The sequence below is a fragment of the Drosophila nasuta genome, chromosome 3 (assembly GCF_023558535.2).
Source record: "Drosophila nasuta strain 15112-1781.00 chromosome 3, ASM2355853v1, whole genome shotgun sequence".
Classification (NCBI taxonomy): Eukaryota; Metazoa; Arthropoda; class Insecta; order Diptera; family Drosophilidae; genus Drosophila; species Drosophila nasuta.
In genome coordinates this window covers 48,800,619-48,816,048 of record NC_083457.1, presented here as the reverse complement: position 1 = coordinate 48,816,048, position 15,430 = coordinate 48,800,619, and the positions used below count along the sequence as shown (strand labels likewise).

General features: G+C 37.5%; 1 protein-coding gene across 1 annotated transcript in view; it reads right to left on the bottom strand.

Moving 5' to 3' along the window:
* Positions 1-15,430, bottom strand: part of LOC132792907 (uncharacterized) — a 66,118-nt gene that overhangs the window by 9,973 nt on the left and 40,715 nt on the right. The window contains 1 exon segment of the mRNA XM_060802442.1: positions 13,682-14,879. Within this exon segment, the coding sequence (XP_060658425.1) occupies positions 13,682-14,879 (1,198 nt within the window).

Sequence of the window (15,430 nt, the reverse complement as noted above, 5' to 3'; positions counted from 1 at the left end):
TCAATTAAATGCAAGTTTCTTTCTGCTAAGCGGGTATACACGACTATATAGACACTTTCAGTTATAAAGGGGAAATATGCCCGCTTCACTTTAAGTGCTCGTTATAGGGTAAATTTCATTGTTTTTCCCACTAAAATTGCTGCGAAAAAAAACTTTGAAAATGTGCAAAAATATTTTCGGGAAAAACGCGCGAATGCAAGCAGTTAAAAGTCCTTTGGGAAGAGGGAGGAAGAGGGGAAAAAGTGTCTAATCGGCTTATGCTTAACTGTATTTAGCCCCCTCTTCTAAGCTAGATTAAGGCAAGCAGAGCACCCTAAATTAGCATAGTACGATAGTTTTATAATTAAAATAAAAATAACACGACAGCTTTTAATTGCTTCAAAAAGTGTGTCACACAAACACACACACACAGAGAGAAAACAACACACATTTGCCTGGAAGCATAGCAAAACACATCTCATGTTGCTTCTTACTGCTGCTGAGAGAGAGAGAGAGCGGGAAAAGAACGAACACGCGACGCATGCATAACGATATGAAATATTACGCATACGGCGTGTGTGACGGTGACAAAGTTTCATTTTGGCTGGCGAAAACGCAAAAAATAATTATGAAAAATAATCGAGTTGCCACAACCACAAGCAGCATGAAAAACAACAACTGCACGCAGCGCGACGTCAACTACAACAACTAAAGCAACGACAACGAAAGCAACAGCAACAACAACGATAACAACAATAACAATAACAGCGACGACAACATCAACAATGGGCAACAACTTTAACGATATTTAAATATGTGTGTAACGCGTCACCAAAAACGCGAACGCGAAAAAAAGCGAAAACTGCAGCGAAAATATTGTGGTTCTTTACAAGGCAACAGAAATACAACTAACAACGACTACTAAATACACTTTTTCAATGATTCATCCATTTTTTTTGTATTAATTGAAATGTCAGGCATATGATGTTAAATAAATAAATATGGTAAATATCATAAATATCAATAATACTTTTTTCTAAAGTAAATTGTTTAATATTCAAATTGTTCAGAACTAACAGGAGTTCAATATGATATTCATATTCATAGATAAATATCAACAAAACTGTTTATTAAAGTGAAATACTGAATAAGTAAAAAATTCAGAACCAAAAGAATTTCAATTAAAGAATAAGATACTAAAATAAATTGAACTCTGAGCAAGAATACTTGTATTTATGAAAAACTAAAAAAAAATGTCAAATGTCTGCCTACAAAACCAAATCAATTGTTTAAGGTTTCTTAAAAAAAGCATGTAATGGAAATGTCAAAAATATATTTATAGTTATTAATTGAAATCAATGCATTAGAATAAAATCAATTTAAACAAATTATTCAATTCAACAAATTAATTGCTTGCAGTTGCAGAAAATATGTAAGTTATACTTTTAATTACTCTTTGATTTGATTACAAAATAAACTAATTACTAAGTTAAACAATACTAATTGCCTGCAGTTTCTTCAACAAAATACTATGTATATAATAAATTTCATTTACTGCGAGTAATGTCAAAAATATTATATTAATAGTTTTCAATATCAATAAAGTATTGCATTAACTTAAAATCAAATGTACTACTTGCTTAATAAGTAAATTTATCAATCAATTCAAATTCAATGTGACCAACTAGCATGACAAGAGAAATATACCCTAAACAAAAGGCAGTAAAACAAGAGTATTAACAGGCAAAGGCAAATGCGTTAAATATTCTGACGCACACGCAGCAGAACAAAACATCGAAAGCGAACGCGAATATGAATGTGAAAGACAAATGCAATTATGCGAATGCGAAGGGAACGAAGGGAGGTGAGAGAGAGAGACAGAGAGAGCGGGGCTTCGTTTGTAACTGTTAACCCGCAGTTAACAGAGGGAACGCAATTCACTCCGAGTTGTTGGGCAAACAAAGCGCGCGCGAAAAAAGAAAAAACAAGAGGAGAGAAAAATAAGCGACGGCTGTCGCTTTGTTATTCCTGTGTTGTTGCTTTTTGGAGTGAAAATGCGCCTGAAACGCTGACTGTGTGTTGTTGTTGCTGTTGTTGCCTACTTATTGGAGCAAGCGAGAGATGAGCTGACGGGGGAAGGGGTCGAGCAATGCTCATTAGGAAAAGCCACAAGAGGCAAAGGCAAAGCCAAAGCTGCCGACAACGCCTCTTAACATATGGACACGCCATTAAGTCAAACAAACAAACACATTTTGATGCAAGTATGAGTGTATGTGTGTGTGCGTTGGTGAAACAAGGTCAACGCTTATTGTTTTGTCATACACTTTTAATTAATTTAAAGAACAACACACACACACACACACAGACAACTAAAGGCAACACACAACACAATTCGGGCAGCCACAATTCAAAATGCAAAAGCCTTGCCCCACAAAATGAGCAGCCAAAAAACAGAAAAAAAACACACACACAGCTGGCTTCAGTTTCGCTCTCAATTTTGCACTCTCTTTCATTCTCTCTCTGGCACTCTTTGAGTTGAGTGAGCTTTACGTTTGTTTGAGTGCAATTGGCAAGGTTTTTGAGATGACGTCATCGAGTCATGAACTCGTGTCCCTTGTGCGATAAATATAACAAAATTTATGTTTAGTCATTCGAGAGTATTCACAGAGTTCTTCTTCAAAAGGGAAAAGCGGGGTGTTAGGTTTATTTTATTAATAGCTGTCAGTTAAATTAAAAGAGCTGTCTGGACTGACTGCTTCACAGTCATTTTGTGGCTGTAACTGGACGCCAAAAGCAAGTCAAGGTAATTGCTGACGCTCTGCGCAAACGAATGCGAATGTCATTCAGTTTAAATACGAGTACGAATACTCGGATTCCCTCACACACACACATACACACGCAATTTGTGGGCGGCTAATTTGGTAGTTGCTGCACTTAAATCATTTTGGCAATTTTCGTACATAATTTCAATTCAGTTGCAGTTGCTGCGACAACAACAACAACTAACCGAAATTGCTCTCTGCCTGTTGACAACAACGGAATAAATTGAAAATACAATTTTATCATGGCAAACACGTACACACACGCACACACACACGCACAACAACAACAGCAGCAACATGAGCTGGCAGCAACAATCAGCTTGCGCCCCAAAGTATGCAACAAGAAAATCACAAAGGCCAAAGTGTGGAGCAGAACGGGGGGAGCGGAGCCAAGGCTAAGGAGCTGCAGGCAGAGCAGTTGTCAGTGTTGAAAACGACAAGTTGGCAACAATTATAATTGAGCATCTGTTTCTCCTATATCCTGTAAAATGAGCAACAAAAAGAGTCGCCTAAATTCACAGCTAAGGCTGTGGAAACGTCAGCTAAATTATGCCAGAAATTTAACCAAATCGAATTGTTTATCTTTGCTTAAGAATAATGGGCATATTTTGTGCAGATTTGTTTACTCAAAAATAAACAATTTGCACTAATCGCTTAGCATTCAATTTAAGTGCAAATTATGGCAATTTTTTCTGCTTTTTCCGCTTTCTTTATTTATTAATTTTCTAACTTATTAAAGCACTTTTCTGAAATTATACTGTATAAACACTGAACTCAACTAATGACTGCGCTATAACAATAAACCTTGACTTCAATTGCTACACATAGACGCTTTAACTAAATTAATTACCAATCATTTAGTTGCTATTATGCTAGACAAAACAATATTTGTAAAAGTTAAGCGCAATCAAGTGGCATAATTGTGGATAACAATAATATTAGCACAACTATAAAACAATGTCAACATTTTTATGACAATTGCACTGTTCAAATAATCAAGATGTAATTGTGTTTGGGCAAATGTCAATTAATCATTGATGCAATATCGATATAATAAATATACCATATGCATATACCAAATTCCTCATTTGGTATATCGATATACCATATACCACATATATTATAAATTTAACAAATGGCATATCAGTATACTTAAATATTCAGTATATTGATTTACTAAAAAAACCACATAAAATAAAATATAGCAGATTGTTAACCTAAACAATTAGGATCACTATTTACAATATTACTTAAATATACCAAATGCCATATTCAGTATATTGATTTACTAAATATATCACATAGTACTAAATATACAGAAAGTTAACCAAAACAATTAACATCACAATACACAATATATTAAATATACCAAATTCCATATTCAGAATATCGATATACTAAATATACCACTTAGTACAAAATATACCAGATTCTGAACCAACTGTCATACTCAGCATATCGATATACTAAATATACCACATAATACAAAATATACCAAAACAATTAAGATGAAAATAATATTAGCTGAACTATGAAAAAATTACAACATTTTTATGACAATTGCATTGTCTAAATAATCAAGCTGCAATTGCGTTTATGCAAATGTTAATTACACGCGCGGAAGTAACATTTGTTTAATTATGTATGCAATGCTCATTTGATTGTTCTTTTATAAACATATCAGTGGTGAATAATGCAACTAATTACCTAAATTCATAGTTACGAACTGTATTCTAATTGTTTAAGTAAGTAAACACAGGGTATAAAGCATTTGTGAACTTTGTTTGCCTGATTTATCTCCAAGCGTGTGTAAGCGTTTATGTGTTCGTGTGTGTGTGTGTTCATGCGTATGCATGTGTGTGTGTGTGTGTGTCACTTATTGCGCTCGATTGCACATAGCATACATATGAGCAAAGAAAAAGAGACAAATAAACGACAATGTCAACAGCAGCTGAAGCCGAAGCTGAGACTGAGGCTGAAGTAGTCGCAACTCAATCGCAGTGGGAATATGGCAGCGTAATGCAAAATGGCAATCGGCAACAGAAGAAGAAGAAGCAGCACAAGCACCAGAAACTGTGGCAATAAACAACGCATAACTGTTGACAGTACCATAAGGGGAAAAGAGGAGAATGAAAGGCAGAATGAAAGCAGAAGCAAAAGCAGTCATAATTCAGTTGAATATTTGCCAGTGAATTACCGCAATGAGCATGTGATGCATGCAACTGTCTGTTTCGCTGGTAATTAAATGCTTGACAATTTCTCCCAGTTGCATGTTCTCCCTTTAATCTTCTACTTGCCACGACACTATTTTGCCCACATACTTATTAATACAAAATTATGCCACAGACGACGAGTGTTGTGCATACAATTTTTCGTTTTTTATTATTTTTTTGGGCACACAAGTTTAAGGAGCGCACTCAAAAAGTGCAACAGAAACAAGGCAAGTGAAATAAAAATTCCATAACTTGGCAACTAAAATGCAAAGTTTCCAAAGTGCTTTGCCACATCAAGTGGGCGCGGCATAAACTAAAGTAAAGTGAAGTAAAGCTGATGCTGAGGTGGGGGAGAGAGGAAACACTTTCACATGCAGCAGCTGTCGTCAAGTTGAAGGCAATCAACGTGCGCTTCGAGCTGGAGTTCTCTCTCTCTCTCTCTCTCTTTCTCTCTCTCTCTCTCAGCAGGCGGTCTTCTATAGAGCACACAAATAGACAGGAAGTGAAAGCCGTGGGAAATGGAGGGAGAGGGGGATGTGGCATGCAACTGCAAACTGCTGTTGGGGAGAAGCCTGTTTATCTTTTATCCGTGCCTTCCAGCGTGCACTTCAATTAGCAAGTCTCTAACTCCAACGCCAACTCAATCTCTTCATCTGCATCTACTAAATGCAGACTCACTTCTCAGTTGAGTTTATTCCCTCTCTCTCTCTCTCTCGCTTTGTTTTTTATCCCACATGACCCATAACTAAAGATTAAAGATCTACGCGCAATGGCAAACAATAAATTTGGGTATTTGCTCAAGACTGCGATTCCAACTGCAACTTACGCGCAAAAGTTGGTAAACACAAAGCTTAACATGGCCGATAACACCGTCAACAATAACAACAACAACAGCCAGAAACAAAAGAAACAAACAAGCAAGTTGGAAAGGTGCACATGGCGATAAAGTCAGTGAAACAAACATTTAGCGGCCATACAAAGTGCAAAAAGGAGCCAAAGGAAAAGGCATTAGCGAATGTGCAAGTAAACAAAGAAAATGGCTGTGGAAAACAGTTACAAAACGCAGTGGAAAATACACTGCAAAATCAAATAAATAATCAACTAATAAATAAGACAACTTCCAAAAGTTCTTGCTATCAAAATGTCACAATTAAGGAAGCTAATTTAAGATTTATTATATTAAGGAACAACATAATTATATATTGAAGAGAAGTAAGAAAGCTAGAGTAAAGTGTGCTTGCTACCCAATTACAATAAAAGCATAAAAATGCGGAGGAAATATTATCGCAAAAATATACTAAATAAATATAACAAACAAATACTAAAATATACCAAATGTCATATTTGGTATGTCAATATATAAAGTATAACGTATAGCCCAATATATACTAAAATATACCAAATGTCACATTTGGTATATACCACAGGCATTCTAAACATACGACACAGTCCCATGTACAGCCATATATTATCAGCCATATTTGGTATTTTGTTAAACTAAGTATCATACAGTACAATATAGTATAACATACATACTTAGATATACTAAATATACCATATAGTACCATTTATAGACGATTGTCAGCCATATGTTGTATCTCGTTAAACCAAGTATATCATATAGTAATACATATTTTTAAATATACCAAATTTTATAGTATAACTATATACTAAATCTACCACATATCTTCTAAGATTAATATCTAATCCCAAACAAATTGATCCGATGATTAGCAGGTATAAGTTTTTGGAATATCTATTATTATCTATGAATAATCAAGATTGTGCTAAATCCTACATCTTTTTTAACGTCTTACTCTACGCTATTATAATACAATTCCTTAAGTAATTAGCCGCTAATTAAGCACATCTTTTGTAATTCCAAATTACAAATGAAGCTTTCATTCATTGCTTCCCATAACATTTAATTTAGTTGCATTAAATTTCGCTTTTCAAAGTGCAACAGCTGCAGTTGCAAAGTGCGAAACTTTTTTTGCGTACATAAAACGTTACAAACTCCATTAAAACTCGCACAATTCCCGCTCATTGACTGTAGAGCATCTCGAGGACCATTCAAATAAATACTCGTACTAACAAATGCCAAAAGTATGTATAGTTTCGCTCTATGTGTGTATGTGTGTGTGTGTGTCTGCTCCATTTCCAACTTGGCTTCGGCAGTATGAGAAAAAAAAGAATAAACTTTTCGTAGTGCACTTTTTTCTCTGATTGTAGCGCTTCTTGTAGTTTTTTGTTTTATTCTTTTCGTTTTTTTTTATTGCAATTGAGCGTGCGATAAGCAGCGCAACAAAAATGAGATTACAACGCAAAAAGCCAACGAAATAAATAGAAAAGGCGAAAAAATTATTCGCGCTAAATCCCTGAGGTCAAAACAAAACAAAAGCCAGAAAAAAATCGCTAAGCGCAGTCAAAAGCAAAAGTTTGAAACTAGCTACAAAAAAAAAAAGAAAGGAGAACTGAAATCTAATGAAAAATAAAGGCAAAAGTTAAAAAGACCACCAAAAATTATTGGGAAGCAAGTGCAACTGAAGGCAAAGTGGCCAACGGGCAGTTTTTTTTCCGCCTTTAAATAGAAACTGAAAAAGCGTTGGCTGCTAAGAAAATGGAGAAGAGCTCTTTTTCCCCCTGCGCAATTAAACGCAAAAGCGTCGACAATTGAGCAGCCAAATGGCCACAAAATTCGCCAGCGATGCAAATGGAGAAATCGAGGACAGCAACCAAAAATTCTTCCGTTTTCCACGCATGTCAAGGACAAACGCACCGAGTGCCGAGTGCAAAACGTTTGGGCCCAAAAAAAGTTGGTAGACTTTTACTTGCACTTTGGCCATGGCTGAAAGATAAATGAGCCGAGTGCTGGAGGCAAATATTCGGGATGTGAAGCCAAGGACAGCCAAGGCATCAACACATGCTCTGGCTGCTGCGTTGCGCCACCAATTTATGTAAATTGCGGGCTAGTTGCGAGTTGCAAGTTCAGAGCTCAGAGCGCATTAAGCAGTTTGCCGTAAATTGCTGCTGCAGCGGAGCAACATGGCGTATGTGTGATTTTTTTATATTTCGCTTTTTTTTCAACGAGTTGCAAATGAATTTCAATTTTATGCAACGCGAGTGACGCGTGCTGGCAACAGTTTCGTGGCAAGTGGCAACTTGGGGAGAACTTTTTCAATTAGGCCACAAAAAAATGCGCATTTTGAAGGGCCAAACGAAAAAGTGTTTTAAATATTTTTAATGCAAGTGTTTAGAGAACACGAAGTGGATTTAACTAATACACTTGAGTTGCCTTTTCTATGCTATGCTGTTTATTTAGCATTTCTACAAATGTGCACTTAAAACACACAACTCGAACTCGACTCGACTCGAAGTGGAATTCGAAATACGTGTCAACTGATGTTGCCCCCCTTTTGAGTTGCCACCGCAGCAATTGAAATCAAATCAGCTTAAAAAGAGCAATTGCTAAAAGCAACTTGACGCCAACTTCTCTGTCTCTCTATTTCTCTCCCTTTTCCTTACTCTTTTTGTGTGTGTGTCTCTTATTGCAAATGCATTTCGCGTGCTAAAACTGACAGCTGCCCCAAGGGGCAACTAAAGCGGTAAGGGACTGAAGTGTTGTATTAAAAAGCGCTGCCTTAAGTGTTGGCATATTGAATGGCAAATGAGCGATTAGCGCTTGTCAGTGCTTCGCTTCAAATTTACGCGACTGCAAATTTAATTTGAATAAACTAATGGAAATTCATCCAGCAGCAGCAGCTGTGACAATTTTTTTTGGGACTACGCTTTATGCAATCAAAAAGTAGTTATGGAAATATTAGCAAAAGTGTGCTAAAGTGAATTGCATATCTGATTATTCTGAGCACACACAAGGCAACTGAAGTAGGTGTAAGAGTGTAAGCTTTTAATTGGGCATCGACACAAGTCAATTCGATGTCGCCTCGAGTCGAGCATTTCACCACACGATAGACGTCTAATTAAAAGCTAACGAGCCCCACAAAATGCAGTTAATGTGTGGTCAGAGACAGAGACAGAAACAGAGATGGAGACAGCAATCGTGACATCAGCACACACAGAACATACACACACACAGGTCACACTCACTCACACACACACACAGAGCAAGCAACAAGGCCATTAAGCAGCTTCAATTGGCATGGCCAAAAACCATACTCGATGACACCGCAAAAACATCATCATCATCATCGTTATCATCATCATCAACGTTATATTTTGCACCTACCACACAGCAAAATGAAATTTCAACAGTCAAGCGTCTCAGTTTCGTAGCACGGCCATCACACGCGGCGTATACGCAATATTTTAATTAAAACTTGCTTCCGCGTCGCCAGCAGAGTATTTTCTTACACTCACACTTTTTTTCCGTATTTTTTTGCTAGCGATATTTCCGTTTTAATATTTTTGCGCTGAAGCAGAGCAAAATGTTAATTAAACGAACGCATCCGATGTCGAGAGGACAATATTCAAGAGCTGAACAACGCGACAGGCGAACGAATGGCGGCCATGTGATTGGATCTATGAGTTGCAATAACACCAGCAGCAGGCAGCAGCAGCAGCAGCTGAAAGCAGCTCCTCGTTGATGCCACAAACTGCACAAGCAGCACTCAAAAACTGCAGGCAACGGCGGACAGAAGCGGACGAAGCGAGCCAAGGCAACGCGAGTTGCCACAACGAGAAGAGAGTCAAGAGCGAAAGCGAGAGCGAGTGCACTTTACACTCAACAGGATAACAGGCAAACGCACTCATTCACTCACTCATACACTCACTTACTCATTCATTCACTCACTTACTCATACACTCACTCACTCGTTCTCTCTTGAGTGCAAAGCTGAGTGAGTTTGGCAACGTTCGAGTTGTTTGACACTTTGCACGAAACTTGCACATAAATATAGACCCAACAAACAAAGCAGCAAAAAATAAAATGGCAGACTAATTGACGCAAGCCGCAAAATATGCAATATAACAACGCTTCGATTAGGAGTGGAGCGACTAAGCAAATACCCTGTAATGTAGTAAATTATGATTTATGGAAAAATCAAGTATATCCTTTCTATGCAAACTAAATTCTTTTTGTTATTGAAAGTCTAAAAAAATACTCTTAAGGTTTATTGAAATGTGCAAAAAGTTTAAATTGGATTCATCTTGATATTAAATGTCTAGCAACGTACCATGTAAAATAATAATTATTATAATTTATGGAAGAGAGACTAAGCTGTAAAGTATGCTATATAAATTCGATTTGCTATTGAAAGGCTAGAAAATTGTGTAAAATGTTATTAAAAAATCACACAATCTGTAAATTATTGAAGATAAACTTAGTTCATTGAACTAGCAAAATGACTTGAAAGATTTTCAAATATATTGAGATGTGAAATATATTGAGATCTGCAAAATATGTAAAATAGATTCGTTTCGATATTAAATGATTATAAAAAAACCGAGTCATATTATTATTACAAGTTAAGGAAAAGGCATATTGCCTTGCAAAATATGCAATTTAAATTCTTTTTGATATTGAGAGGCTAGAAAATTGTCTTCAAATTTATTGAAAAATCAAAAATCTGCAAAATATTATTATTATTATAATTCATGGGAAAGGGATCTTCACATTATATAATATTATACAATATAGAATCAAATCACTGTAGAAGAACTAAAACTATCTCAACTATCTTGCAATATATAAAAATTTATTGAAAAAACAAGAATCAGTATTTCAATAAACAGTGATAATAATCATTCAATCAATATAATAAGAGGATAAATTACAATCCTCTTATTTGAGTTTCTTTATAGCTTGCAATTCGCATCACTTTTAATATGATTATGATTCGATTGAAATATATTTGTGTCATTCAAACTCTTTGAATATTATAATATTTACAAAATATAAATTGTATTTATATTGAACAGCTCAAATTTTAGCTGCATGCCTAAAATATTCATGTGCATAAACCTTAAATGGTTATTTATTTATGCCTTCATTTTAAATTAATAACAATTTAGCTCACTTTTCACATTCAGCTCTCATTTTTCCAATCTTCTGTTGAGTTTTGCATTTTGTGTTTTTTGTTGCAAATAGTTGCAACTTCTTCGCATTCTTACAAACTGAAATTCCCTTTCTTTCGATACTTTTCAAAGAAAACTACATACAATTTTTTCCCTGATTTTTCTTCGACTTGGTTTTTTTTCTTTGTGTGTTTCATGGAAATTTACGTAAAAACCAAAATTGGTTATTTGCGTGCCGTGACGGCAAAATAACAGCGCCAACGCCACCATTTATAGTCCACCTATCGCACACCAGCAACTTCCCTACACTCTTCCCTACGTTCCCCGATTCCTTTCGGAGAGGGAATGCGCACATTTATAAGCTAGCACCAACAATTGTGCATGATAAATAGCCAAACAAGAGTCGAGGAGACGAAGAAGAACTATAAAAGCTCCAAGCGTTGAAAATTGCATTTTAATACTTTTAGAAAAGAGTTTTGCAAAAGAGGAATGCAAAGGAAAGGAATGGAAAGAAACACTGAACGAAGCGAAGCGAACACACATAAATCAATGGCAAGTCAATGCAATTGGAGGAGTGAAGAGGATTTTATAAGCAGGCCAGCCAGAAGTCGAAATGAATGACTGCGAAAATCTACTTAGGGCCAAAGTCGAAGTCGAACCTCAACCAGCAGGTGTCCAGATAGCAGATAGTAGATAGTTCAGATATGGTTTCGGGGGCAACACCAACAACAACAACAACCCAATGCACAGCTGCCATACACCTGTGCTTCTGGGTGTGACATCAAACTACAAAAAACAGCGAACGGAGGAGAAACTGCGGAGGGCGATACAAACAAAGCAAAGTGCATTTTGTGGTGCGTAGCCCCAAACGACGTCATTAAACAAATTGATGCATGACTCGGACAACACAAGAGAAGAGAGGAGTATAAGGGAGGAAGGGGAAACTATAGTCAGTCAATGGGTTAAAGTTCAGAGCAGTTCAAAAGTTTCTTTTTTTTGGCAACTTAAAGAGAGCAACGCGAGTAGTAACACAGCTTAAAAAGTGACTACAAAGTGCGTGAACAACGCTCAACGGAAGCAACTTGCAACTTACAACTTGCATCTTGCAACAGCAACTCTCAAGCAAAACTCTGGGTGCAGTGCGACAAACGACAGATTAGCTTACAATTACAACAATGTTGATGATGATAGAGCGACAGCAGTCTAAAGAGGCAGCATGATGAATAGCTGCCGACGTCTTCGTCCCGAGTTCGACTTGAGGCCGTGTGCCAAGGACACACAAAAGCCAGCCAAGGCGGCAAATTGAGAAGTGCAGCACGATGATGGTGATGATGATGGAGGATGGTGGTGGTTGGGTAAATATTTATACAGCTTGTGAGCTGCTTGTGAGTGCATAAAGGAAGCAGGAAGCCAAGGATAACATCAACTAAAAGCCAAGCACAAGATCAAGACAGACACAGACTGAGAGCCAGAGGAAAATCAACTGCTTGGACGGAGGCGCTTAATAGAAACAAATGCTTAGAACTAACTAAAACAAGTTTATAAATTTGCAGTGGCAAGTAGTTGACCGGGAGATACCCTGTACTGAAATAACGAATGCAATTTCTTAATGCAATGAGATGAGCCAGAACAACTCATGTATTCAGGCCTTTACAGAACTATTTTCCATAAAAAGTTACTAAAGAAATGTTAGTTCTAATTGATTGAAGCAACACATCAAACATTTTTGAGTCCTATTTGGAAATACTTTCTACAATTTTATAAGACTACGGAGAAATCAAGTATTCATAAAATTTAATTTTAAAAAAGAATCTTCTATGCATTTATAGACATTGAAAATTCCATTAAATGGCCTACCAAAAATATCACACAAATTTATGCATAGACTTAGCAAAGACTCAAAGATATCGGTCAAACTTTTAATAAACATTAAGAAGAAAAACAAAACACCCTAAACAAGGATTCATCCTGTATATCTTCTACTAATAGTCCTTATATAAAAAGTGTATAGATTATTTATAATTAATTTTTCTATTTCTAAGTGTTTAAAGTAACTTAGTTACACTATAAAACTAGATAAAGTTGACATATGGGTATCAGAAAATTCTTTCAGTTTTTGTTTTTCTTCATACTGAATTTAAATCAGCTATTTTATTATCTGTTTTATAATCTTTCATTTCTTAAAGTCGCAGCCCAAATAATATTCTATTGGCCTCAAAAAATGAAATTGAATAGCATGTAAAATATGTCAAATATGTAAAACAAACTTGCTAAGCTCTTAACAAAAGAAGTTGTCTTTTAATATTGCAGCGAAATAAGCTATTTCATTATTCATTTTAAAGACGTTCATGCCTCTTAAGTCTCACTTAAAATAATATGCTATTGTCACCCACTTATTATACGCTTTTGTATTCGGTATTAAAATAGCAAACTAAACTAAGACTACAACATGCGGCAGTGGCACTGTTGGAGTGCCTGCACACAGGGCGTATGCGTGATATATAAGACAACATCTCCGACTCTAGCAATGCCACAAAAACATGCGCAAACATTACATATACTCGTAAATGAACTACAAGACAACACGGAATTAAACATGCCTTAGTTAGAAAAGTAGAAACAACTGCGACTCACCTTGAACTCAACAATCGCTCCGCCTCGGCAGCTGTCATGGCATCCGGCAAGCTGTCATCACGCGGCATCGCTTTAGCCGGAGCTGCAGACGAAGCTGGTGGAGCAGCAGCAGGAGCAGCAGTTGTTATCGTTGTTGCCGTCACTGTGGTCACATGGACTTTGATCACCTCGTCGACGACGTCATCGATGAGCTCCACATCCAGTTCGCTGCATTTCAAATGCTGCAATATATCCTCCTCATCCTCGCCAGCACTCGTGTCCGCATACTCCAGATCCTGCAGCTCGAGCGCGCCTTGCGCCGGAGCTCGACGTTCGGGCAAAACAGGTGCCTGCTCCTCTTCCTCCTCCTCCTCCTCTTCGGGATCCACTTCAACATATTCGACTGCCAGCTGTTCATCCTCTTCCTCTTCTTCAGGCTGCTCCAACTCGAGCTCTTCCTCTTCGTGCGCGTCAATCGAGGCAATGGGTGCAATTCCCTTGACACGAGCTGGCGACATTGGAGGTGTGGACTTTGTGCTGCCACCGCCACCGCTGCCGCCATTTTGTTCGCTGCTGTTGCGTCGCCTGATGGGCGACACCACGCCCACCGGCGGTGAGCTATAGACGCCCCGATGAAGCGGCGACGCTGTCGCTGAACCATCGCCACTCGATGCCGTCGATGTGGGGGACTGCAGCAGGGCGCGGGGAGGCGTTGCCGGCTGTGGTTCCTGCATTTCCGGTTTGATAATCGCATACACGGTGCTCGACTCCTGGACAAATCCGTTGGCGCCATGGAATTTGCGTTGCATGTCGCTCACCTTGGCGGTGTCATACAACTCCGCCTCGGAGCCATAAACCTCCCGCGACTCGCTGCCATCGGGATTGAGGCGATAGCCCACATCCACATAGTTCAGCGTGTGCTGTGTCTGTCCCTCTTCCCGTTCCCGTTCCTTGTTGCCTTCCTCGCTGTATGTGGGCGACTGCAGCTTGGCCTTCAGCTCATGCTGTGGCGCGCTGTCGTTGAAGCCTCCTTCGTCCTGGCTGGCCGTCGATATGATGCTAGGCGGACGTTGACCCAAACCAGCAGCTGGCATATTGACCGTGATGCTGCTCCGCTTGTTGGCCACACGTTGCGGCGAACCGTTCACAGAGACGTTGCTGGAATGTTGTTGCTGCTGCTGTTGTTGTTGGGGAGTTGATTCGTCCACAGATTTGCGACCTGCAACAGAGCGACCATAAAGGCAAAATTGGTTAAAATTGTATCAAATTGAATGAACTTGAAGTAAAGTGGTTATGGGATCAGACAGCGTAAAGGGAAGAGTAATTATTAAAATAAATCAATAAGAAATTGAGTTGAATTTAAAGTAAGTCAGAATAGCGTTGTATTTATAATTTTTTGGTATTTAAATATACCGACACTTAACAATTAGATTCATCTTTTTATTAGTTCATACGAGTAAGCCTCATATATGAGTTCCTTGGACTAATTATTAAAACATATAAATTGGAAAATAACACGAACTTAAAATAAGGTAGATTAACGATGTATGTATTATCTTTGGTATTAAAATATACTGAAATTGAGGAAATAAGGGAAAGTGGATGAAATTTTGTAGAACATATTTTTAACAGTACAAAGTCTCATACATGAAGTCTTTTGACTAATAAAAATTCTTATATGTATTATGGTATGTTTCTTAAATTATTTGTCAATAAATTAGGATTTTTTTTATTTACACCTGTTTTTTAGAATTCAAAGCTCATTCCCTT